The 24,884-nt window shown below is 27.4% G+C and overlaps 13 protein-coding genes across 13 annotated transcripts, besides 15 other annotated features; 8 read left to right on the forward strand and 5 right to left on the reverse strand.

Moving 5' to 3' along the window:
* CMU_030860 (splicing factor 3A subunit 2, putative) lies at window positions 1-383 on the reverse strand (the record flags this gene model as incomplete). Its single annotated transcript, XM_002142258.1, has 2 exons — window positions 1-162; window positions 230-383. Coding segments are annotated over 2 exons (316 nt in total), but the record flags the coding sequence as incomplete, so codon positions are not given.
* Window positions 384-642: 259 nt separating this feature from the next.
* On the forward strand, window positions 643-2,228 carry CMU_030870 (sucrose-6F-phosphate phosphohydrolase family protein; the record flags this gene model as incomplete). The annotated part of the gene is made up of 3 exons (XM_002142259.1): window positions 643-800; window positions 909-2,070; window positions 2,139-2,228. The coding sequence occupies 3 exons, from the start codon at window positions 643-645 to the stop codon at window positions 2,226-2,228; spliced, it is 1,410 nt and encodes a 469-aa protein (XP_002142295.1).
* Window positions 807-882: a sequence feature (AT_rich).
* Window positions 1,365-1,389: a sequence feature (AT_rich).
* Window positions 1,433-1,474: a sequence feature (AT_rich).
* Window positions 1,801-1,834: a sequence feature (AT_rich).
* A 120-nt stretch (window positions 2,229-2,348) lies between the features above and the next one.
* CMU_030880 (uncharacterized protein) lies at window positions 2,349-3,029 on the reverse strand (the record flags this gene model as incomplete). Its single annotated transcript, XM_002142260.1, has 1 exon — window positions 2,349-3,029. One exon carries the CDS (start codon window positions 3,027-3,029, stop codon window positions 2,349-2,351), a length of 681 nt encoding a protein of 226 aa, XP_002142296.1.
* Window positions 2,424-2,451: a sequence feature (AT_rich).
* Window positions 3,030-3,242: 213 nt separating the features above from the next.
* Window positions 3,243-3,319: a sequence feature (AT_rich).
* A 26-nt stretch (window positions 3,320-3,345) lies between these two features.
* Window positions 3,346-3,428: a sequence feature (AT_rich).
* Window positions 3,429-3,849: 421 nt separating this feature from the next.
* On the forward strand, window positions 3,850-6,090 carry CMU_030890 (uncharacterized protein; the record flags this gene model as incomplete). Its single annotated transcript, XM_002142261.1, has 1 exon — window positions 3,850-6,090. One exon carries the CDS (start codon window positions 3,850-3,852, stop codon window positions 6,088-6,090), a length of 2,241 nt encoding a protein of 746 aa, XP_002142297.1.
* Window positions 5,153-5,297: a sequence feature (AT_rich).
* Window positions 6,091-6,182: 92 nt separating the features above from the next.
* Window positions 6,183-6,212: a sequence feature (AT_rich).
* A 122-nt stretch (window positions 6,213-6,334) lies between these two features.
* Window positions 6,335-6,385: a sequence feature (AT_rich).
* Window positions 6,386-6,427: 42 nt separating this feature from the next.
* On the forward strand, window positions 6,428-7,096 carry CMU_030900 (uncharacterized protein; the record flags this gene model as incomplete). The annotated part of the gene is made up of 1 exon (XM_002142262.1): window positions 6,428-7,096. One exon carries the CDS (start codon window positions 6,428-6,430, stop codon window positions 7,094-7,096), a length of 669 nt encoding a protein of 222 aa, XP_002142298.1.
* A 39-nt stretch (window positions 7,097-7,135) lies between these two features.
* Window positions 7,136-7,164: a sequence feature (AT_rich).
* Window positions 7,142-8,350, reverse strand: CMU_030910 (uncharacterized protein; the record flags this gene model as incomplete). The annotated part of the gene is made up of 1 exon (XM_002142263.1): window positions 7,142-8,350. The coding sequence occupies one exon, from the start codon at window positions 8,348-8,350 to the stop codon at window positions 7,142-7,144; it is 1,209 nt and encodes a 402-aa protein (XP_002142299.1).
* Window positions 7,669-7,695: a microsatellite.
* A 193-nt stretch (window positions 8,351-8,543) lies between the features above and the next one.
* CMU_030920 (uncharacterized protein) lies at window positions 8,544-9,857 on the forward strand (the record flags this gene model as incomplete). Its single annotated transcript, XM_002142264.1, has 1 exon — window positions 8,544-9,857. One exon carries the CDS (start codon window positions 8,544-8,546, stop codon window positions 9,855-9,857), a length of 1,314 nt encoding a protein of 437 aa, XP_002142300.1.
* Window positions 9,858-9,902: 45 nt separating this feature from the next.
* CMU_030930 (exostosin family protein) lies at window positions 9,903-11,197 on the reverse strand (the record flags this gene model as incomplete). Its single annotated transcript, XM_002142265.1, has 2 exons — window positions 9,903-10,571; window positions 10,634-11,197. The coding sequence occupies 2 exons, from the start codon at window positions 11,195-11,197 to the stop codon at window positions 9,903-9,905; spliced, it is 1,233 nt and encodes a 410-aa protein (XP_002142301.1).
* Window positions 11,198-11,423: 226 nt separating this feature from the next.
* Window positions 11,424-11,458: a sequence feature (AT_rich).
* Window positions 11,457-12,052, forward strand: CMU_030940 (uncharacterized protein; the record flags this gene model as incomplete). The annotated part of the gene is made up of 4 exons (XM_002142266.1): window positions 11,457-11,499; window positions 11,564-11,732; window positions 11,798-11,898; window positions 11,979-12,052. The coding sequence occupies 4 exons, from the start codon at window positions 11,457-11,459 to the stop codon at window positions 12,050-12,052; spliced, it is 387 nt and encodes a 128-aa protein (XP_002142302.1).
* Window positions 12,053-12,358: 306 nt separating this feature from the next.
* Window positions 12,359-13,639, forward strand: CMU_030950 (uncharacterized protein; the record flags this gene model as incomplete). The annotated part of the gene is made up of 1 exon (XM_002142267.1): window positions 12,359-13,639. The coding sequence occupies one exon, from the start codon at window positions 12,359-12,361 to the stop codon at window positions 13,637-13,639; it is 1,281 nt and encodes a 426-aa protein (XP_002142303.1).
* Window positions 13,640-13,766: 127 nt separating this feature from the next.
* On the reverse strand, window positions 13,767-17,867 carry CMU_030960 (uncharacterized protein; the record flags this gene model as incomplete). The annotated part of the gene is made up of 1 exon (XM_002142268.1): window positions 13,767-17,867. The coding sequence occupies one exon, from the start codon at window positions 17,865-17,867 to the stop codon at window positions 13,767-13,769; it is 4,101 nt and encodes a 1,366-aa protein (XP_002142304.1).
* Window positions 17,868-18,156: 289 nt separating this feature from the next.
* On the forward strand, window positions 18,157-22,194 carry CMU_030970 (uncharacterized protein; the record flags this gene model as incomplete). The annotated part of the gene is made up of 1 exon (XM_002142269.1): window positions 18,157-22,194. The coding sequence occupies one exon, from the start codon at window positions 18,157-18,159 to the stop codon at window positions 22,192-22,194; it is 4,038 nt and encodes a 1,345-aa protein (XP_002142305.1).
* Window positions 18,248-18,291: a sequence feature (AT_rich).
* Window positions 22,195-22,432: 238 nt separating the features above from the next.
* Window positions 22,433-22,464: a sequence feature (AT_rich).
* Window positions 22,465-22,929: 465 nt separating this feature from the next.
* On the forward strand, window positions 22,930-24,789 carry CMU_030980 (uncharacterized protein; the record flags this gene model as incomplete). The annotated part of the gene is made up of 1 exon (XM_002142270.1): window positions 22,930-24,789. The coding sequence occupies one exon, from the start codon at window positions 22,930-22,932 to the stop codon at window positions 24,787-24,789; it is 1,860 nt and encodes a 619-aa protein (XP_002142306.1).
* Between the last annotated feature and the right edge of the window lie 95 nt (window positions 24,790-24,884).

The following is a 24,884-nucleotide window of genomic DNA, read 5'->3' on the forward strand; positions in this document are numbered from 1 at the left end:
TAGATAAATCTATTTGATCTGAAGTTAATTTAGATAATTTTCCACTTTTCTCTTTTGCAGCACGATATATTAAATTTGTTTGATGCCTCCTAGCTTGAGTATGTGATAAATATGAAGCTTCATTTGTATGTATTGTCAAACATAGACGACATTCAATTTGTCCTAAAAGAATTATAAAAGAAACAAAGGTATTGAGTAATAAAAATAAATATTACATTACTACACATACCAAGGTGATTTTTCATAAAATAAGGATCCTTAGAAAGGTCAATTGTCTCTAAAGCAAGTCTCCTAAGCCTTTCACGCCTTTCAATGGCAATATCCTGAGAGCTAGCTAGTGCTCCACTACCAGTTTTATGCCCTCCTCTATGTTGATGATCCATTAGAATATAGACATATATTTCAAAAAATGTAAATAAATCTTATCTAATATTAGTGAATTATTAGAAATTAATTTCGCTAATTAAGTAACACATAATCCCTTTAGAAATTTCAATAACGGTATTGTTAATAAAAAAAAATTAGGCGCTAAATATATAAAAAAGGAAAATTTATAATAAAGCATGTTAAAGAGGGTAAAAATACCATCATCTTCATTTTCTGTAAACTTATATCTAATAAATAATATCTATAAATTACAATATGGTAAATATCAAGCTATTTTATTACTCTGGATGGGATAAAGTTTTATTATATCATGAGTCACAAAATAATATTGAAAATAAAATATGGGAAGAAAGGCCTTTAAAAAAAGTAGAAAATTGGATAAATTGGCATTATATAGAAATAGAATTGATAAGGTAAGCATATTTTAAAAAAAATAATGTAAATTTAAATATTAAAATATATAAACCATATATTATTGTTATATTAACTTAATTTGCATGTGACAATATTTGCAATATTAGGACCCATATGGAGTTTGTCATGACAAATGATTTAAAATCTGAATGGGATAATCCTCCAAGGTGGGAAAATCGTAAAAATTATATTATATATGCTGATAATAATTTGCAGAATATGAAAATTTGTTTAAAAGATGGAATACTAAGTATTATTGAAGATACTCCTCCAATAGTTCTTATTACTGATTTAGATGGAACATTGTTAGGAAGTGATAAATATTTAGAAATATTTCAAGATTTTTGGATACGTCAACATGCTTTTAAAGGATCAATTTTAATATATTCTACTGGAAGGAATTTAAAAGATTTTCTTAAAGTATCGAAAGAAAAAAGTTTAATTAGGCCAGATTATGCAATATGTGGAGTTGGAACTGAAATATATACATTTCCTGGGATTCCTATGAAAATTTCTGATTTAACTAAGAGTTTAAAAGAAAGAATAAATGATAATGAACTTTCAAATTTAAATAATTTTTTAAAATATCAAGATGAAGGATTAGAAATTTGTAATTTATCACTTGATAATGAAAATAATACAAAATATTATAAAGATTTAGATATAATTAATAGTTTCCCCATTTGGTGTCCTAATCGATTATATGCAAGACCATTGGAAAGTTGGTTTGATATAATAAGTTGTGAATTTAATCATGAATTAGTTAAATGTAATATTTGTAATATACTTAACTTAGAAAATATAGAATATTACATAAATGGCAACAAATTTCATGATCCCTTCCGTCTATCTATTTCTATATGTAGTGACGACATAATATCAATAATAGATAAAATTCAGATAAATAACAAGAATTATAAATATGCAATTAGTGGAATAGGTAAATGGAGATATCTAGATATCCTCCCATTATTAGGAGGTAAAGATAATTCTGTGATGTTTTTATATGATAAATATATAAAAAATAAAATAACAATAGATAAATTTCTTGTATGTGGAGATTCTGGGAATGATGCCCATATGTTTTCTATTCCCAATGTAAAGACATGTTGTGTAAATAATGCACAACAAGATTTAAAAGATTATTTAGTACATGGGGATAATATAAAAAGTGATTTAGTAGATACTTTAGATAATGCTAAAGTCACTTCTCAGGGTTTATTACTTATAAAGATTATGGAAAAGCAGGATATTCAACCTCCATCTAATGTAAGTTTTCCTTTATATTATCTTCTTTCTGTATAATTTTCTTTTAGCTATTATTTTACTTATTATAGGTTTACGTATCAACTTTATCATATGCAGCAGGTATTGGGCAAGCTTTAATGTATTATGGATTTAATAAAAATATCCCAATTTTCACTTAGTAATTACTAAATATAGATTGTCAAGTGATAAAATAAATATTAATGAACACATTCTTAATAGAAGAGAGACCAATATACTTGTTGCTACTTGCTTTTTATCAAGATATTTTATTCTATTAATTAGTCTAGTTCTGGGTAAAAGTAGCAATTACTTATATTTTCGGTATTATTATTTATGCAATTGTAATTGTGATCATATTTTAATAGTTTATAATTATTATTACATCGATAGTTATTTGTATTAGATATATTTGTGGAATCATGTTGATTAGCTAATTCCATAAATGACCTTTTAAAAATATTAATACACCTTTGAGAAGATAGTAATTCACCTTCATTAAAATTTCGATTTGGTATAGTAGATGAGTGAATATTTATTGATTCATCATAAACAATATTTTCAATATCTGAGTCATCAGAAATACAACTACCGGCACTTGTTGATTCATAATCTTCCTGAGTAATAAAAGGGGCTATGTAGGTATCAGTACTAGAAGAATCTATAGAATCTGATATTAAAGAGGACATTAATATGATACTTGATGGATTATTACAATTATTTTCATAGTTTTCATTATTCAATTCTTGACAGGGTATCATACATATTTCTTCATTAGAGTATGAAGGTATAGATGGTAACTCATCTACAATATGGATTTCACAATATTCCAATAATGATGAAATAGAAAAGTTGTATATAGAAGAGTTTTCATCTTTATCTTTGTTAAAAGTTTCCGAGATCATTGTTATGGACTGCCTGATTTCTTCAAGAACTTGATTTACTATATCTTCCGAGTCCATTACTTAATCAACACACTATGATACTATATATACGACACTTGTTTAATACTAGTAATAGCTAGTTTTAACATATATTATCCACTTCTTAGCGGTTGTATTAAATCTTTTGCGTTTACTAGGGTAATATTACTGGCTTTTCAGTCTTAACTGCGGGCCTCTTGCTTAGGTATCCAATAGAAAAGGGTTTAATAGACAAATTAGACACTTAGACGGTAATATTAATAGTTTTAATACATATTAAATTATTGTCAAACAATATAAATATATGATAGAATGTTAAAAAAATATTTCCTGACATTTAATGACATTTTTATCGTATATTATTAATTTGTTATATAATTTATATTGAGATTTAAATATAAGGTTCCTAATTATATTAATATATATTTCTAAATAAAAGTGGAATATATGGAATCAATATAATCATAATAAGGGTCTTAAAGAGGTTATTTTTAATTGAAACTAAAGAAATTTAGTACAAAAAAATTAAAACTGAAATTTAGCTTAGCGCTAATACAATAATATATTGTGTAAAATCTAGAAAATAATTTTGATCTTAATAGATTTAAGAATCAGCAATAATAGTTCAATACTTACAAGGTGTTATATCTAATAAGGATTTATTATAAATATAGTAAAGTTACTTTATATGTTTAAAGTTTAACTTAGATAATGACCATTTTAGGAATTGTCAGTAAAATACCCGCCCAAACGTACTGAGGCCATATTATTACTGTTGAAATAACATGCTTTGGTAATGTGGGAACATGCAAAAAAAAAAAAAAAGGAAAATAACGAAAAACGTGTTCTTTTTTGAGAGATGGCTCTAGAACATAAAAAATATATCTTTGAAAATAATCCTAATTTATTTTTAGAATATAAAGATTTAGAAGAAATTTTGGAAAAGCAAGAATATGAAAACCTTCAATTGAGGGGTAGTAACTTGAGATTAAAAGAAAATGAGAAACAATTAAGACTGTTTATAAACTGTATACAAGATGAAGAAATTGATTTATGTTTAGATAGAGTCAACTTTGAAGAGCAATTAAATGATATTGTCAAGAAAAATGAAGGGCTATCTCGTAAAATTAAATATCTAGAAAGCTTATTATTAAGATGTATAAAAGGTGGTAAGAAGTTGTTTTGTACTATAGAAGGAGTTAATATAACTAGAAATAATTGGGATATTAGTTTAGATAATTTACTTGAGAATGAAAAACTTGGTTATTATGTAGATAAATTTTTAAAGATGCTATCTTTATTGGATAATGATATTACAGTTATTATTAAAGATAATCGGCGTATAAAAACATTGTTGGATGAGAATAACAGATTAAAGGATCAAATAGATTCTTTAAATAAAGAATTAGAGGAGGATTTGGATATTATTAAAGACTTAAGAGAATTTAAAGAGAATAGTTTAAGATATAGGGATAATAAAAATAAGGAACAAAAATGTTATAATATTAAGAAAAAAGATGAAGATTCTAAAGATTTAAATAAAGATAAACCTGAAGTGAATTATATAGTTGAAGATTCTTCTGTTTTTTTCAATAAAGAAGATTTGAAAGCATTAAAGGATGAAAGTATATATGATGCTAAAGAATCTGCATGTGCATGCAAATTTACATGTAATGATAAAGATAATAAGGATTTTAATTTTATTGAATTAGATAATTTAAGATATGCATTAAACCAATATAAAAAAGAAAATTATGAGCTTAAGCAACAACTACTTGAGTATAAATATAGTGAAATTGAGGGAATATCTTCAATGAAAGAAAAACAGACAGACTTATTAGATTCAGATGAAGAATCAACATCATTAATAGAAAAATGTTATGAAGAGAGAATTGAAGAGTTAATTAAGGAGAATGAGGAGTTAAAAAAAATTATTGAGATTGAGCAACAAGAAACATCAAATTCTTTAGATAGAATACTTAGTGAAAATAAGAACAAAATAGAAAGAATGGAAAAATACCAAATTGAATTAGTTGAAGATTATGAAATGAGGATAAATGAACAATATAAGGAAATAATGAAATTAAGAGAGGTATCTCAAGAGAAGGAGCAGTGTTTGGTACATATTGAGTGCTTGGAAAAAAATATGAAGAGTATACAAGATAAAATAACAATATATAATAATGATAATTTAAATTTAAAAGATATTTTAGAAGAAAAGATAATATTACTAGAAAATAAAATAAAAGAATTATCTCAAAAAGATCAATTAATAGATAATTTACAAAATAATATAGATAATTTAAAGAAGGAATTACTTCAAATATCAGATCAATATAATAACGAAGTAATGAATCGTCAAAGATATGAGCAAGAAGTCTATATATTACAAAGAGAATTAGATAGTTTACTTAATGGAATCCATAATAATCATCAAAGAAGAGTGGATACAAATGATATATCAGAGAATGAATCATTTTCTATAGAGGTATTATTAAAACAATGTGAAGAATTAGAAAAAAGAGTAGAAGAATTACAGAAAACTTTAGAAAATAGTACTTGTAATCATTGTATGTCAAGTATGACTGAATATTCAAAATCTGTTTGTATTAGTGGAAGTAGTAATAGTAATGTAGAAGTAAAAGTGTTAGCAGATCAATTACAGAATCTGAAAAGGGAAAGAGAAGCTCTAAAAAAAGATATTAGGCAAAGAGATTGGGCAAAAATAGAAATTGAGTTGATGTATAAAAAGGCTATTGAAGATGCAGAACAACTCAAGAGGGAAAATGCTCGTTTAATGCTTGAAAATTTAAAATTAAGAGATTCTAATTATAATGCGGCTAATGGTTTATATAATGAAAACCATAATAGTAATAGTAATAGAACATCTATATCAAGTAGAAGATCTTCTATTATTGGGAAAACAGCTGACAATAAAAGATCTAGTACTGTTGACGATGAAATGTCTTATAAAGAAGTTAAACAGAATCAAATCATCCATAATATGCAAAATTCTGCTTTGAATTTATCGACAACAAAGTCTATAATGCCTCTAAAAGCACCTAAGCGTCCTAGCTTAATGTTTAGTGTTAGAAAGTAAAATGAAATGATATAAATTCCAACTATTATATATGAGACAGAATATTACAGAAATCCTTATAATATTCTGAAGTACAATTAATATGGGAAATCATATAATTAATTATTACTATATATAATAAAGATTATGTATTTGTTACAGTATTTTATTATTTTTTGGCGCCTAAATGTGAGCTCTAATTATTAAGACCTGTTTCTAATAAATACTGAATCTGTCCAATTTCAGAGATTTTTTCTTTCTTTTCTTTTTTTTTTCTTAATATAATAGAAAAAAAATTTATGGTTATTTTTAAATTGAGAAATATTATGTCTTTTAGGTACTTGTATTTATATTTATAATGGATTATATAAAGAATTTGATTAATTTATGTTTAAAAGAGATCTTACGGCTAGAGAATTTAACATGGGACATAATGGAAGGAATAAATATTGATAATGTAAGATTTAACTCCAGTGGTATAAATGCAAAATTTGATGAACATGAAATACCAATAAAATTAGAAAGTGGAGGTATAACTTCTATGACGATAACTTATTCTCCAATAGAAGGTATTTGTAAGTTTATAGTAAAAGAAATGGTTATGGAAATTAAGCCCAAAGTCCTCTCAACTATGGGAAAAAAAATACAACAAGGTCTAGCTAGTATTATACTAGATGAAGATCCAGTAGAGTACATTGATTCATCTTCTTATATCCGTGATATTCCATTATCTTTATTAAGTGGTATTAGGAGATGTGATTATCAAATTGTTTCACCAAACATAATACCTGAACCACCAAAGATTGTAAAACCAGCTATTAAGATTAAAATCCATTCAAAAAGTCAAAGTCCACCATCATTTTATCCACCGTTATATACAAGCAGTTTTTATATCCCGGAACAATTTAAACATCCATATAAATATTCAAATACCTCATACTCCACTATATTACCAAATAATTATAAGGCATATGTTGATTTATCCAATATTTCCCTTAAAAGAGGTTGGGGAACATCAATTATATAAGTGATGTAAATCATGTTAATAGTAAAAACCTATTATTGCTAATTATTATCTTTTTATAATAAATTTATGATTCCAGTCAGATTTTTTGCTGTTTGAATAATCATTATAAAATGAAGATGTTTTACGAAATATATTTATTTCATTATTGTAATCCATATTATTTTGTCCCAATATTTCTTGCATTTTTAATGTTTGATTAAGTAATGTTGAAAGTTGTTTATCCTTATGACTAATCTGGTTAATTATTATATCTGTATTATCTAGCATAGTTTCTGCATATTCAATCTCATCATGAGTAGATTGTGTTGACAATTTGTTTACATTTATTTCCTTTTTTTCTATAGGAATATCCCAACTAAATTCTTTTTTGTTCTCAGATAAGTAATTTGGAATTAATATATCACCTTTTGGGCTTTCATTTGGGCTATAAAGTGCTTCTAATTGTTTTAACCAGTCTTGGGCTCTCTCAGAGCGAAGTGTTGGGACTTTAGCTATATTAAATTGCTTTCCAAAATTTATTTGTGGCGAAATTTCATCTTTTTCATCTAATTTATATATATTATGAACTCTAGGTTTTTGTTTTTGTTTTTGTTTTTGTTCTATAGCCTTGTTACATAATTCGATCTTTTCAACTTCTTTGACTTCTTTATCAATATTAATTGTCTTATTAACATCTCTATTTGAGACCTTTTTATCTTTAAATTCTATAAAATCCTTAATTATTTTATTGTCATCAGTACCTTCTAAAAGTTCTTTATATATATTGTAGACTTCACCTTTTTCAAATATTGTTTTATCTTCAGGGTTCTTCAATTCTAGCCTATTAAAATGTTCCTGTTTATCATCTACAGAGTCAATTTTAGATAAACTGATATCTCTCGAATTACCAGTTGGTTGTTCTAAAAGTCCAAATTTTAATCTATCAATCTCTTTATGTAGTTTTGCATTCTCCTCTAGGGTATCATAATATAGTTGATGAGTTTCTAACAGCCGCTTACGAAGGTTATTGACTTCATACCTTAGTTGTCGCCGGAGTTGAATTTCCATCTTGTGCTCTAATTCTATTTGTCTTAATTTCCTTTCAAAAATCCCTACTGCTTGAGATTCCCTTTCTTTAATAGCCAAGTGCCGTTTTTCCAAGTCATTTAATTTTACCTCCAGCTTACTTTTTAGTATTATATTATCATTACTTGAAATATCCAAATATTTGTCTAATTTACTATCACATTTCTCAACTTCCTTAATTATTTCCATCAATTAGTTTTTTTAATAAATAATTGGAAACTTTATAATCTTAAATACCCACAAATTAGGCTAAAATAGCCTTTCCTATATACTTATATACCGCCAATATTACATTTGAATTGAAAGATTTAGGGAAGTTTCACCACATATTCAGATTCTCAATAGAAAAATATCTGTAGCATAGTGAAGTATTTATGGTCATATGTATGAAAAAATTGAGAATTTTGGTCTTGAGCTTCTGGAGAATATTTGCAAGATAGAATCTCCTCTTTTGACAAATAATGAGATTGTTAATATTCACAAGTGTCTAAAGAAAATTGGAGATTTATTAAAAGGGTATAGAAACGAATTAAGCCTTTCCAGAATAGATGCATTGGAGATTTACAATTTATATGGTATCTCTTTGAATAATTTCGTTACGAATTTTAATTTTTGCAGAATTCGCTCTCAAGAAAGTAGAAGAAGTATTGCAAAATATTCGTACTATATATTAATCTGCATTATTGACATAGTTAGTCGAGTTGGTGAGGAAAGACTGAAGATAGATTTAGTTAAAAGCTGTCATATTTGTTTGAAATACTATATTCCATCAAAGGCTTTATCTGCAATGTGTAGCTTAGATAAAAAGAAATCACTATTACCTATTGAATCTCCTATAAATAAGTTAAACGATAGTGAAGTTGATAAATATGAGACCATTAGCATTAGAACACCTATAACTGAAAGAAGAAATACTATACTGGATTCACCAATTTGCATCCCTAGCCCAAGTCCATTCCATGGAAAGTCTCCAATTAATTGCCTTTATGAGACCACATATAGTCAGAAGTATGATAATGATGTCACAAGATATAATATACCTAGTGGAATATTTACAGATAGCCCGAAGTTAGTAATTGAAAATGTAAATCACAAGAATTTTGATTTTACAGATATTAGTGACTCGGAATTTTTCCCAAAATCATTTGCTTCACCACTACCAATAGTAGAAATGAAACAGAAGATGATACAAAAGAAGAAGAAGGCAGAATCACTACAAAACTTTGCAAATTTAAGAAATACTGTCAGACCATTGGAAGATAATGCCTTATATTTGAACACTCAAGAACAAGAACAGATCCCTTCGTCATGCATAATAAATAATAGTAAGACATATGTTGGTTTAAACAAGTATATGGGATTAAATCATTCATGGGAGAGTAGTAAAAGTGATAAGTCAGATTTGCAAATTGAGGATCTTGCCTCTTTTAGCCACTTATCTATGACCTCATTACGGGATAAAAACTATAGTAATCATATATCTAATGATTTGTGGGAAGCTGCCGAAATTGCTGCTGAATTAGCTGAAAGTCTTCCTGAACCTCAGAGGACTTTAAGGATTAGAAGGGAAGTTTACCAACAAAGTGTTGATCGTTCAGTTGAGTTGATGATGAACCTTGGAGTATGTCATCACTTAAGGCCAACAGTACTATCGAAGACAATGTATCATACAATTGAATGTATTTTGGATCTATAATATTATAGGAGTTTTCAATTGATTGGTCATCTAATTGGCTCTGTCTTAAAATCTCAGCTTTTGTAAATACTTTAATGGTAGTTTCTTTAGTATATTCAATATATAGTATGTAATTCCAGTATATGTAAACCAAGGCCTGAGTTTGATTATATTTTCAAGTTTTTTATTAATATCACTTTGTGACATATTACTCACAATATTGGGTATTTCTTCTATTTGTGATACATGAAGTGATATACCAATTTCATGAAATATACTACCATATGGTATCCACTCAATATCATCCCAAATATATATTGGTATTGTACCTAGTTGTATTGTTTCATATAGTCTAAATGATGTTCTACCAAAACCACGAGGACACAAGTGAAATAGTGAGCGTTGAATTATTTCCCTAAATCTTGGCCCTTCATAATGCACAAATTTACCATCTAATATTGCTGAACTAGTAATATTAAGATCACTTGATAAATTTGTCGCATTGACAAACTTGATCACTTCAAATAATTTCTTTCTAACGGGAAAATGCTTTTTTATTATTGTGGATGATGCAAAAATATCTTTATACCTGTATTTTTCATCAATACTTATCTCTCCTTTTATAAGTGGTATGGGAATTTGTACCAGGCCAGTTTCTGCACCACCAGAATTAAAAACGATAATATTTGACTTATTAATGAGTTTCAATTTAGATCTTTTAAAACCTTCTGCATCCTATTTTGAAGATAGTTTATAATCAAATTTGAATATATACTACATATTGAAAGTAAACTTACTTGTAGAATTGTAAAGTAAACTAAATTTGGATCCAATGAATTTAGTACATATTGAGCATTATTTAGCCAATCTCTTCTCTGTTTAATACTTACTTTGTTACGATTTAAAGATGTCCAAAATATAGGAATATAAATTGGTGGTATTTCGCTTGATTCGTTACATCTATTTTCATAGTTATATATGTACTGCTTAATCCAATTGCAAAATATCCCATCTTCCAGCCATGGACCTGTATATCCTGAATAATTTGTATTTAATCTAGGTCTAAGATCTTGAGTAACTTTATAGAGACGTAATTGTTCACTACTCAAACAAAATGCAATGTCTTTGTATAAATAATCTACTTTACCAGCAAAATCTATCCCTGAGTCATCTAGAGATCCATTAAATTTTAAGTTACAATTTGCAATAGTTGACTTTTTTTCTGTAATATCATGAAAAATAGCTTCTTTAGTAAAGTATTTAAAAGAAGATGTCTTATAATAAATATAGATTGTCGACAAAAAAAAAACTGTCCCAATAATCACACAGTATCTCCTATCATGTTTGCATATCAGCCACATTTCCACATTATTATTATCTTGATATCTTGCTTATCTATATAATTAAATCGACTAATAATTACAGCTAGTTACTTACTTTAATACATATTTACAACAAAATTATTTATATATATCTAAAAGTAAAAATACAAGATTATACGTAATAGTTATACCTCTATACCGGCAATAGTCATTGCATGCAGTTTCCAGTATATAGCTCCATGTGGATATAATTATCTAAATAGTGAAATTTTTTATATTTTCTTGAAATAATTTATAAATGTCAGAAGTTCATATTACTAAGAATAATTGTTGTGCAAGTGGTATGTTTAAATACCAGAAATACAATTATTGTAATTTTTACTGCATTAATTTATATAAATTTAGCTGAGAAGAAGTCATCTAGATTAGATAAAATTAAGAATATGTCAAAAAACTCGAAGTACATATCTATTCTAAGAGAAATTTTTATTGGCTTAGCAGGGGCACATGCAGTATACATTTTTATTAATTTTGTTTTTGGTAACTATCCAGGTGGACTATTGTCAATTTTACTGTAAGTTACTGACCTAGATTCATTTTTCAAAATTTTTGAAGTTAATGCTTTTAACGATTTTTAAGAGTTGTGACAGCTTTATATACCCATTTTGATAGAAGAGTTGCAACTTATACACTAAATGTAGCTATTGAACTCTTATTGGGTGCTACTATATGTGTTTCAAGTAAGTGAATTAAAATATCATAAATTTACAATTATTGTAACTAAATATTCCTATAAATCTAGTTTGTTCACCAATTTCAGGGTTTGAATTATACTATTATGAAGCTGTTCTTAAGGTAAGAATATATAGCTTTGAAAATAACCTAAACAATTAAACTCTATTTTAAATAGACAATTACAATACCTCAAATAATATATTGTGGAGTCTTTGTTCTATTATCCTTAAGACTGGCATTTCATGAACATATAACGTCTGCAAATAAACAAGAAAAAACCACATAGTAGACAGAGGATAATCTTAATAATTCATATAAATCTGTGTATGTTTGCTTGATATTTAAAATACTCCGGTATTTCATTATAACCATGTCTACATGTAGTGTGCTGACATGCATGCATGTATTAAGTATATTGAATGGAAAGTCTTATTGCTCACAAATATTGAATCTTAAAATTAAAAAATGAGCAGCATATGCACGAGATTACATAATAGTACTCTGGGAATTAAATTCCATGTGACAGTTCTTGTTCTCTCTTTATTGTTGCTTTCTGTAATATTATACATCTTTAGTACATTTGGTCAGAATAGAGCCACAAAAAAAAGTTTTGATAAGGAGAATTTCCATAATATAATAGAACTAGAAAATGAGATAAAGTGGAGGAGAGAAGATTTCGAGAAATTGATTTCGTTGAGTGACTCAATTGATACCGTTAGTCAGAAATTAACAGAAAACAAACAAATGTTTGATTTGATAGCAGGTTCACTAAACTATATAGCAAAATATGTAGAAGCACATGAAAAAAGTGAGAATCCTAAAGAATATCTAAAAAAGGAGGAATCGAAAAATGGTTTTTTGATCAAATCAGTTTTATCACCTTGTCCATATAGGTATAATGGACCTATTTATATACTAATGACAACGACACCAGAACGGATCAATAGTTTGGAGAAATATTTAGAATTACTTCATAAACAGACTTATGATATACACGAAATAATCATTTCAATCCCATATAAATTTGAGCGGACCGGGAAGGAATATCCACCTTTGCCAGATTTCTTACTGGATAGAAAAAAATTCCCTTTAGTTCGCATTTTACGAGGGAAAGATTATGGACCAGCTACTAAGTTTTTACTACCACTAGAAATTGGGAATATATCAAAAGATTCTGGATTAATTGTCTTAGATGATGATACAAAATATTCAAGACATCTTGTGTGTGATTACTTATATATGCATGAAAATTTCCCAGATGCAGCTCTAGGTAGAAGAGGACAAGCTTTTCATGATAAGTGTGATCCAACATATCGAATTGATCGTACATATAGATTAAGTCATGATCAAAAAAGTGCCAATTTCATTGTAAGAAGTGCTGATTTGTTAAGTGGTGTTGGAACATATTTTCTACAGATGAAATTTCTTGATGATGATATTTTTTCACTGAAGGATAAATGTCCAAGTGAAACTGTCGAGCACTTATTTTTTACTGATGATATATTCATATCTGGATACCTAGCTTACAAAAATATTTCAAGAATTGTTTTTTCTGATAATTTGTCAGGTAGTATGCTACACAAACCATATATAATTGGATCTGGTCCTGGTGCACTATGGGATATTAACAAAAATTCTCTTCATAATGATAATAGTACTGCTGCATTAGGTCTTTATTGGGGATGCCAAAATATAGGTACTATATATTTAAGATACAACGACATTCTCTGCAAATGGAATAGTTGAAGTTCTTTCAAGTAATAATACTGGAAATACATTATTTTCTAATTAAATGGACCTTTTCATGTATTTATCAATTGTATCATAGATTATGTAAGCTAAAATTATCTACTTCATAAATAAGACTTATATCTTACTCTATTTCAAATTCATCCTCAATATCTTCATCTTGTTCGTTTTCTTCGTCACTTTCAAGATAATATGCCTTTGATCGTCTTCTTCTTTTATTATTCTTACTGGACTTATTAATCACTTTTGGGGGTGGATATATTTTTTGAGAATCCAGACTTTTTCTAGTATAATTTACTTTACTCTTTTTTTGTAATTTGTCTAGGAAATTACCAATACGATCAAGAAATTTAATAGCATCTTCATTTAATATATCTTGATTACCATAATAATTTAAAATTGTATTATTTTCATCATTTCTTATTTTACATAATATCTTTAACTGTTCAAGAATTTGATTGATTTCCTCAGCAGCCAAATAGTTGAGAAGTGGTTTATTGCCTCCAAGATTATGAATTGTAAATAGATCTTCAATATATTTGACAAAATTTCCGACTAAAATCTTACTATTAATGATATTTTCTCTAGTAATAATATTCCTATAAACTGGAATAACAGTAGCTCCATATAATGCATATCTCATGCCTTCCACAATGGACAAGATCAAGTCTGATACATTGTCCTTTATAGCACTATCAAATTTTTTTGAACCAGCTTTTATAGCATATAAATCTATAAATGTTTTCCCAATTATTTCAGCTTTATCCTCATTTTTGTCACTGTAAGCCAATATCATTGCTATGACTATGCAAGTAAATATACCCAATATCTTGTTTTTATTACTATAAAATTCTTCAACAAGGCTATTAGTAAATTTATCACTAAAGTTGTATATAATATTACTTTCCTCTACATGCAATGAATGTTTGGAAATATAGTCTTTGATTATTGGTATAAATAGTAGAAATAGAGGTGCAAGCATATCACTTGTTAGATTGTGTTTGCAGTTTGATATTAGCAAGGTCAATATGCAAGTTGGATTATAGGAATGAAATATAAACTCTTTTAATTTATTTCTAAATTTTGAAAGTAAATTGTCAGTAGAAATAATTGATTCATCTTTCAGGTTATCTAGTTGTTCAAACACACGACAGTTTGGATAAAGTATGTATAAAGGTTTATCTGTATTATAACTTCCATAAACTAAAGATTCCATAATGTGATGATTTTTATTATATGAAAACTTTAATTTATGAGATATTTGTATCCAATACAAATATTCTTTAATAATAACTGTTAAGTCAGAATCTGAAGGTACCCACTGTAATCCTATTTCAAAATCGAATTGTGTGATATTTTCTTCTACTATTCCTTGCAAATTTAGCATAATGAAGAATGAAGATAATGAAAGAAATCTCAAATAACCATAACAAATGTGCTTTTCATCTTCTATTTGATCTTTGTTCTGAGAAAATCGTAGTATTTCCAATAAAACACAACTCATCTTGTGTCGGAGATTTTTATATGTTGTAGCTGTTGATGAATGTACAATATTGTTTTCAAGTAAATTACATTTGTTAATATTACTTTTAGTCTTATTTTGCAAAAATAATTCCATATCCGAAGAGTTATCAACATCAACTCCTTGTAATAAATATTGTACGAGATGGGTATAGCCAGTTGTTAGAAAATCTAGTATGACACTATATAATTGCAATGTCTGATATAATATTATATTATATTGTTGGCTACTTATTACTCTTTCAGTCCTTTCCAAGATCTCTAACAAAATTTCATAGATAAGAGGCATTCCACTAGTTTGTTCAGGTGTCATATTCTCATTTGAGTTGTTTAATGATGAAATATCTGCAAAATTATTTAAAAGAAAAATATTATCTATAGCCATATATTTTATAATTGCATAGATCCTTCTATAACATGTAATAGCCTCAGAAGTAGCTTTCTTCAAAACTAAATCATAGTCTTTTGAGTTTTTTTTATTCTTTGTTTTTTTTTCTTTATCTGGATCTGACAAATCTTCAATATCCTTTAGATAAAGTAACTCATCTGTTGTCTTGAGATATCCTTTTCCTATAGATATAAATTCATTTATGAGCTTTTTTTGTATACTTTTAACACTTGACTTTATTTCTTTAAGTATTTCTCCATTATATAACATATCTCCTATCTCCAGTTTACTCAGTGGTGATAGAATCATGCATATTCCATCTAAAATTTTGGGGTCAGAATGACTAAAATATAAATTTAAAACTTTTTGTAATGGAAAATTGAAATTAGATGGTATTAAACTTGGGGATATTTTTAATTGCAATAGTGTGCAGTACATGGATATAACAATAGATATAATTGTCAAAATTATTGTAAGATTATCTAAATTAGCTTCATGTATTAGTATTAATGGTTCAATATACTGAAATACAGTTCTTATTGCAATAGAAGCCCTATAAATATTATCATTTATGCTGTATATATTTGGATTATTGTGTTTCCCATTTAAAGATCCTTGTATTCTCGAAAGATTTGAGTGCAAAACAAGTAACAATAGCTTGTTAATATTAGTAATTAAATTATTATCTCCTTGTATTCCAGAATTCTCAACTTCAAGAATAGTCTCAACTAATAACTTTGTATCTCTAATACATGGTGTATTAGACCAAAATGAGTTCACACACCTACTTGTCAGTATTATATAGTCCTTACCAAATTCACTTAGAAATTCAAGCAAAGTATTTAGATCTAACTTTAAACGATCAGTATCAATTGATCTTATTGGTTCAATATTTATCAAATTTTTCATTCGTTTCTTTCCTATTTCACTTTCCAAGATCTCTACAAATTCTTCAGATTCTACATTTTCATGGATAATACCACCATCAAAAAGAGCATTATTAATGAATAGAGCTATGCTACTAGATAGTTTATTTGATTTAAAATCTAACCAAAGTAAGTCAACGATTTCGTCAATAAAATTCTCTTCCAAAAAACCACACATAAGAATCTCATTCAATATAGAAATCGAATATTCGCCCATCTTGATTTCATCTTCATCTATATCATTTTTAGAAGCAGCAATAATCATATTCTTCAAACTATTCAAGAACTCAAAATCTCGGAAATAGTTCTTATAAATATTTCTTAAGTTATCCATTGATGCTATCTTCTTGATACATGAAAAGCACGCAATCCTGTTATCAATACTTTGATCATTTAAAAGTATTTTTAGTATATTCATAATATCAATTCTTTCAATAACATTAATCATGCAGTCTTCTAATAAAACATCTTTTAAAGTCAATATGCATGCAAGCCTTATATATTCTGCTACATCTTTTATCCTTTCAATCCATATATTATTCACAATATCATCGCATATTCCTTTAATTTTATCTATAGCTAATTCATATCTATTAATCTCTTTGTTAATAGTTTTAAGGCTATTAGCTGATTTAGAATCTTTCTTTTTTTGTTGTCTGAACCTTTCGAGAGTTTCTAATATTTCCCCTTTTATATTTCCTATTCCTTTCAATATTCCATTGACTGCAATTATACTACTATGACGAAGTGGCCTTAATGTAATAGTACAAAAACCTTTAAGCCAATCCAATATTAATCTTAGAGATTCATAACCAAAATCATTACTATCCTCTAATCCCGAATTTATAGGTTTCTTTAATAAATATTCTGCTAAACCCTTAAAAAATAACTCAAATAATTCTTGAAATGTATTGTCATTTTTCTTTTTTGGTCTTAATGGATAATAATGTAGAATTGACACTCCATTTTCTTGTAAATTAATAATTAAATCTTCCAAACTTTTTTCAATATGTTCTTCCTTTAATATCATATTATCTGCAAATAAACTAGGTATCCCACCTCCTTCCAAAATTAGTTTTATTACTTCCTTTACTTTAGTTATATATTCTGAATTTGAAGTGTTGCTAATTTGCTTATATATTTGCATAAATAAAGATGTGCTAAGTACACTTTTTTGTCTAGTATTCTCCACTACAGATTTTATCCCTCTATAAAGCCGGCATCTTGTTGAAAGCTGGGATTTTGAATATGTAGTCTTAGAATTACTTACATTACTCATTGTATTTTCTTTACATGACACATCTAGATCTATATTAGAATTACTTTTCATCTTCTCAGGAATTGCAAAACCTTCGGGATCCATTTCTGATGTTCTTAATTTCTTCACCATTATTTCTTAAAGATTCTTGTACCCCCTTCAAGGGGTTTCCAGAATTTATATTCTTAAGTTAGTTATATTATTCAGTATTCACTAAGTTTATATTTAATATTTTCACATAGATTTGCAGACAGAGTATCAATATCTTCGTAATTTATATATCTCATTAAGATCGCGTGTTCTTTTAGAATTTTGTGTGGGGGGGGGCAGGCTCTCAGAACATGCAAATTTGTAAAGTCTACAGAATACTATTAAGTTAATATAGAAAAATCTTTTTACTGAAACATCAGTATATCTAATAATGATATCAAAAGCGGATTTTTTGAATTATAATATTCCATCGGCTAAGTATAATTCAATTTTTTTTGTAGAAGAGCTGGGAAGATCTTGGGAAAATATATCAAATATATTCAATAAATATTTAAAAGATATAATTCCAAGAGTAAATAGCTTTATGTTAGGGATTAAAGAAAATGATGATATTACAAAATGTATTATATATACTCCTGAAGATATTTTTGACGAAAGTAGTTCCGGTATTTCGACTTTAAGGCAAATATTGAAATTACCTGATACTCTAAATTCTGTAGAATTTAAGACCTCTTTAAGTAATCTATACAAATATAATTTACAAGTACCTTGCTTAGAGTTATATTTGAATAATGCATTCATACAAGTTATACAGAATGAGGTTGAATTTTTTTGGAGTAACATTTTAGTACCTTCAAAATCTCACAACAAAAATCAGTTAGAAAATAATTTGAACACTATTTCAGTTTCTAATAATAGTATTCAAAGTGAGATTTTAGAAAATATTTATGAAAATTATTCTGATATAAATTTAATAGTATTTCACTATTCTCTGATATTTGGATTAATACGATTCACTTTGGTATCTATTATGATAATAAAAGGAGCTCTTAAATTCATGGAACAGGATATAAATGATGATAATTTCATTAGAAAGTGCTTTTTAGAAGATGGCAATTCTACTTACATTTACGAACACAAGATATATGAAGTTATTGTAGACTTTTATAATAAAATTAAGATGCTTTTAAAAATGAATACATTGAAGGATTTTGAAGTAACTCTGGACATTTATATTTCAAAAATATTTCAGCGTTTCTCAAAAGAAATTCTCAATATTCAGAATATATCAATCGAGCAGGATTTAAAGAACCTCTTTGAAATATTAACTTTAGTTTGTAGTGGAATAAATTGTGACTTTCAAGATTTAATAAATAAGATATTTTACCTATATAGATATTTTGAACCGAAAAAGTTGTTTGAAGTATATGCGATGGATGAATTATCTAAGGTAGGATTTACTGATTTATGCAATACTATAATTGATGTATGTAATGTCAATGACTCAATAATAACTGATAACTTTAATCTGGATTTATTAATGGATACAATTTACAAAATTAGTTTTGGTCCTAGTAAGGAATGTGAATATAATGATAAAGAAGTTACTAATAATTTTATAAATATGCTATCAAATTGTCGTTATGTCTTAGAATCATGCTTAGAATATTTATGTGGATACGAATTAACTAAGGAAAAGAATAAATTGATTATTAAAGATATTTCACTATTTAATTGGATCAGTGACATTTCTTTAATAATGAGGATAGTGGGTCTTGAAGAAATATGGTACTTTGCTGTCGATAAAAATGCTCAACAAATTGTAGTAAATACTCTTTATAATTCAAAATTATTTACTGGAGAAATAATATCTTATGTGTACTATACTAAATTAGTATATCTTTGTCTTTCTCCGTTGTTATCTATTTTATTAAATTACTACTCAAAAGATTGTATAATTGATTATAATACAGATAAATTTAATCAGAATATTTCAATACAAATTAATAATACAGAGAATACTGAAATTATGGATTATAATCAGGGAAAAGTTGAAAGTTTTAATGATAATAATATAACCATGCTTAAATCCGTAAATAGATGTCCAATATTATATAGTAATAACATGCTACTTGTTCTTTATGAGAAATGCAATACTATATACTCATTAATACTAATTGAAAAGATCCCCGAATATATAAACAATTTTCCAAACTCAAAAAAGGGTATTGTGGATATTTATATCATAATGAATCTCTTACCAAATAGTAATTTAAATAGGGAATTTTGGTTTGATTTTATTTCTAATCAAATACAAACATATATTGAAAATTATTTACTTTTGTTAGAGGTTAATACATCAAAAATTGTAGGATTTTACATAAAATGTTTGTATGTATTGTTACTATTAGAATTTCCAGTAAACTGGTTAGAGGATACCTTATACAAAATAGGAAACGTTTTACGACAAAGAAATGATACCACACAATGTATAGTATCATGGATACCATTTTTACTAGAAAATAGCATGAATAGTATTAATGAAGCAAAAATTCCTATTCCAATAAGCTGTTCTGATGAAGGAATATATCCTTTATTTTCATTAATATCTCCAAATTTCAAATCCTACAAAAGTAAAATAGATGAAAATTTCCTCAATCTTAAATTTGAAAATCCTCATATTAAACTTATTTTAACATGGATAACAAAAATATATGGGGACCACACAACTTTGCTATATGATTATATGAATAATTTAGCTTCTAAAGTTATAGGAAATTGGCTTGAGATTAACTATGGACAGGGGTTTGATATTGGTACTACTAGTGTAAATTACAAGTCTAAACGACAATATTATGATAATTCAGGCTTTATTGATGCTCAAACATGGGAAATATCTGAGAAGGATTTTCGTAGAGATGAATCAGTATATGGCATTATCAAAATGACAATGAGCAAGCAATTCTCTACACTTAATATAAATAATAAACTTACATCTAATATAAGTGATGAAAAAAAGAATGAAAATGATTTATTATTATATTGTAATGTTATTCTTCAGGATATAAATAATTCAATTGATGATAACAAAAAATATAAAGAATTTAGAAAAAATAATATTGATCAAGAGCTATCCAATACTACAGGAATTACAATATCACGATATTACTGGCCAGAAAATATAGTGGGTACTGAATCTAAAAATAACTTATTCCCCCTATCAGCATCTTTGAAAAGTGAAATAGAAAGTTATCGTCGTTTTTTTGAAGAAGAGCATCCTGGAAGGACATATAACTGTTATCATGGGTATGGCAATACTGTAGTTGATCTGCAAGCATTAGATGGAACTATTCGTACAAATGTCATCTTAAATTTCTTACAAGTAAGTATATATGAGTATATATCAGATAAATTTGAATATTACTCAAATTCTATATCTAAGAGTGAGAGTGCATCAAAATCTAGTTCAAACACATTATTTAATTGGTTTGCACTAAACACTAAAAATAAAAATTCGGAACCATTAACAGAAAACAATATAGATTATACAAATGAAGTTAGCTTTAATGAATTAATTGAGTATTTTGGATTAAGTGAATCTGATATGAGATGGAATATTGAGAGTATGGCAATAAGAGGTCTGCTGGAACAAAATCCTAATGGTACTGAGATGTATAAAATACCGGAATCATTCCACTTCAACTGTAGAACTGTCGATAATTTATCAACATCCAAATCTAATTCTGAACTAGATTCATCTCAAAATGATATAATCAATGACATGACTGTGATGTTAGACTTTAAGAATATTGCTCAAACAGAAAATGTAAATATAAAATATATTGAGAAAAATGAAATAAATCAAAGTACAGATGATCACGATAGTTATAATCAAGAGATTTTATCAGAAAATGAGGATGATGAAGATGTTAATTTAAATTTCCCTACAGGAATAGTAACTTCAACAATAGTAAATGACAGAGGTTCAACTGAACTAGAAAACTCAGCTTTAAATTTTGCAAAAAACAAGGGTATTTCTAAAAGTAGTATACCACCAATCATTTCAAAAAGTACTTATCTAGATAAACATTGTCATTGTACAATACCAATTATACTTCATTCTGAAGATTACTCTACTCATATACAAGATGATTATAACGGAGCTCATGAAGATATCAGTGATGTATCCTCCTTCGATATAATTAAAGAATGCGAACATATGATACGTGCTACCTTGCAATTAAATGGTGCAATGGCACCTGCAGTACTATTTAGTAGAGTAAGAACTGCAATGACAAACCATATAACAAACTGTAAAACCAACAAAAGTAAAGATGAAGTCATTGAATCACCTGATCAAAGTATACAAAATATACTTAATTGGTCACAGCATGTACAAGCTATTAATAATCTTGTAGATCGTGGTGAAGTTGTAAATATAGGTGGCAGGCTATTTCTAGAAAAGTGATACTTAACTAATAAATAAATCATTTCTCTTCCTTTCCAACAACCAAAAACACAATATTATATTTATATACATGAAACTGTAGAAGAAAATCTCCTATAGAATCGTTAAAGAGTAATATTCTGAATAATCTAATCTATGATCTAGAATAAGAGAATCAGCCAAGATATAAAAATACAACAGATTGACTAAATTCCTAGAATAAATTGTTATAGAGAACTAAAATAATATATTTTGCATGTTAAAATAGTTATATAAAAAATAAAAAAAATAGAAGAAAAAAGAGTTGTAAGTGATTTATCACAATTATTTAAATTTCGACACTATTGTGAGTACCGTGGGTATACCATAAGCAACTTGCTCTTAGCCGCTATAATTTTTGTATTGTGGATAGATACCTTGAATAATGTGGAAATACATTGGCGCTATAATTGTGTGGGTTACTTGAGTATAGTCTATTCAAATTATAAGGCCGGTACCATAGTGTAATAACTTGGATATAAATAACTATATAAGCTTAGAAAGTATACAAGACATAAATATGTATATTACGTATCCCCCTATTAACTTGTTCTTAATATATAATGTTTACATATATGTATTGGGCACTGGTGTATCTATTTTACAGTATCTGTCTAGACATGGATTATTTGAAATAAGCCCATAGCTTGATAGCTATAAAACCCTCGCATCACTATCGCATGTGATGTTAATGTGTGTTGAAATTTACTTTTAAAAATGGAAAGCGATGATTTGATTAGAGCCGTTGGTGAATACAAATTTAATTCGAATTTGATATCAGCTTCTGATCTAAGTCCTAATCTGTCAGGTTTACAGCAAGGAGCAGACAATATAATACAGGATGGCTATTATATAAACAATAGAAACGTTGATATGTTTAGCTTTAATAGTAATTTTAATGTAAATAATGCTAAAGATGAAGAGGTTACAAAACTTTCCTCTGTATCTATTTGTGAGCTGCGATATATAGTACTGATATGCATTGAGTGGAGACTAAAACATCATTTGGACTCTAGTTGTACAGATACTCTGCAGACATCTGTTGATTTTACAAGTCAAAATTTGTCAATAATCAGGAATAATACTTCTAGAGTGGTAGATTTGTCTGTATTAATTCCAAGTGATGATATGATTCTCTCAAGTTTATATTTGTACAAATCGTGCATTAGTAAGCTACAAAGAGAGGAACTTGAATTACAAATTGTTAGTAATATAATGAGATTGATTGATAGCAATTCATTTGATCTAGAGAAGAAAAGGATGCAGTATCCCATTAACCATCGCATTTCTTATTTTAATAGTAATTCAACAGAAGTAGGTCTACAGGAAGAATTTGGTTTACATCAATTACCTATACCATATGTTACAACATTTCTTGGTACTGAGGTTAATAATGGAGTCAATAGTATTGGAGATATAATAAATACAGTGGAGCATCCCAGTGGCTTAAATTTAGCAAACATTGCAAGTACTCCAACAGTACTTAGTTTATTACAAAAGAAATTTTACGTACTACTACCCAGTGATATATCAATATCTTTTGAAAATAATGAGAGTGAATTGGAGAATAACAATAATGTTAACTCTACTGATGATTGTGGACAATTGAAATATGAGAGTACCCCAATGTCACTTGGATCTCTTACTCACTTTCTTGGACTATGTAAACCGTGTGTATTTGTAAATAAGACAAATAAGAAATGCCGAAATGGAGTAACATGTTGTTTTTGTCATCATCAACATAAAGAAAGGAAAAGAGGTAAACGTTATAAAAATAATGGAAATAATAGCTCTAATAACTGCAATAATGGAAACTTATCCACAAACATTAATAACTATTATAATATTAACCAGGCAGATAATTATTTGAGATCAGTAACATCTATAAATGTACAATCAAATCCCCTTAATAGTATGAATAACAACAAAAATCCATCTAGAGCAAGTCAACTTAGGTATTTTATACCACCTCCACCACCTCCTCCTACTCTGTCATCTGCATTGCCAATGTTTAGTAGTGAAAAATGTGCAAATATATCAGACTGTATAGGACCTGTTGCAACAACAGCTTCAGCAGGATATTTATCGCATAGTCTTACTTGTCAATCTCAAATAAAAACTACATCAGTTAATAACTTTGATACTTATACATGTGATAGTAGTCAGAATTCAATAACAAATGGGGTTAGTCACTGGAATAGTTATATTAATAATCCCAAAGATAACTTTTCATCATGGATTAACCATCTACCAGAAACAAGTCTGAATTGTAATAATTCAAATTGTTGGGATATGAAACACCAAGCACAATGTGACGAACTTAACAATCTAGTATGTAGGAATTGGTCTAATATATTTCAAACAATAAAACCCTCAAATCGAGAAGTATTGGAAAGTAATACAGAAACTAAGGAGTCAATATCAAGTGAAATCCAACAAGTACTAGATATGAACAATGATATGTGGCAAAACAAAGCATCACTAATAGTACCTCCTTTTCTAAGAGATGGTTCTAGCATAACTGATGAAGAATTATCCTCACCACTAAATCTGGATTTTTGCTTTCTGAATTTGTGACATTAAGTCATAGAATAAGTGAGAAAAAGAATCGTTTATATACTCTATCTGATTTAATCTATAGTTTTATTATATTGACCATCAATTAGAGTTCA

Source organism: Cryptosporidium muris, genomic scaffold (genome assembly GCF_000006515.1).
Source record: "Cryptosporidium muris RN66 scf_1106632373433 genomic scaffold, whole genome shotgun sequence".
NCBI classification, from domain to species: Eukaryota; Apicomplexa; class Conoidasida; order Eucoccidiorida; family Cryptosporidiidae; genus Cryptosporidium; species Cryptosporidium muris.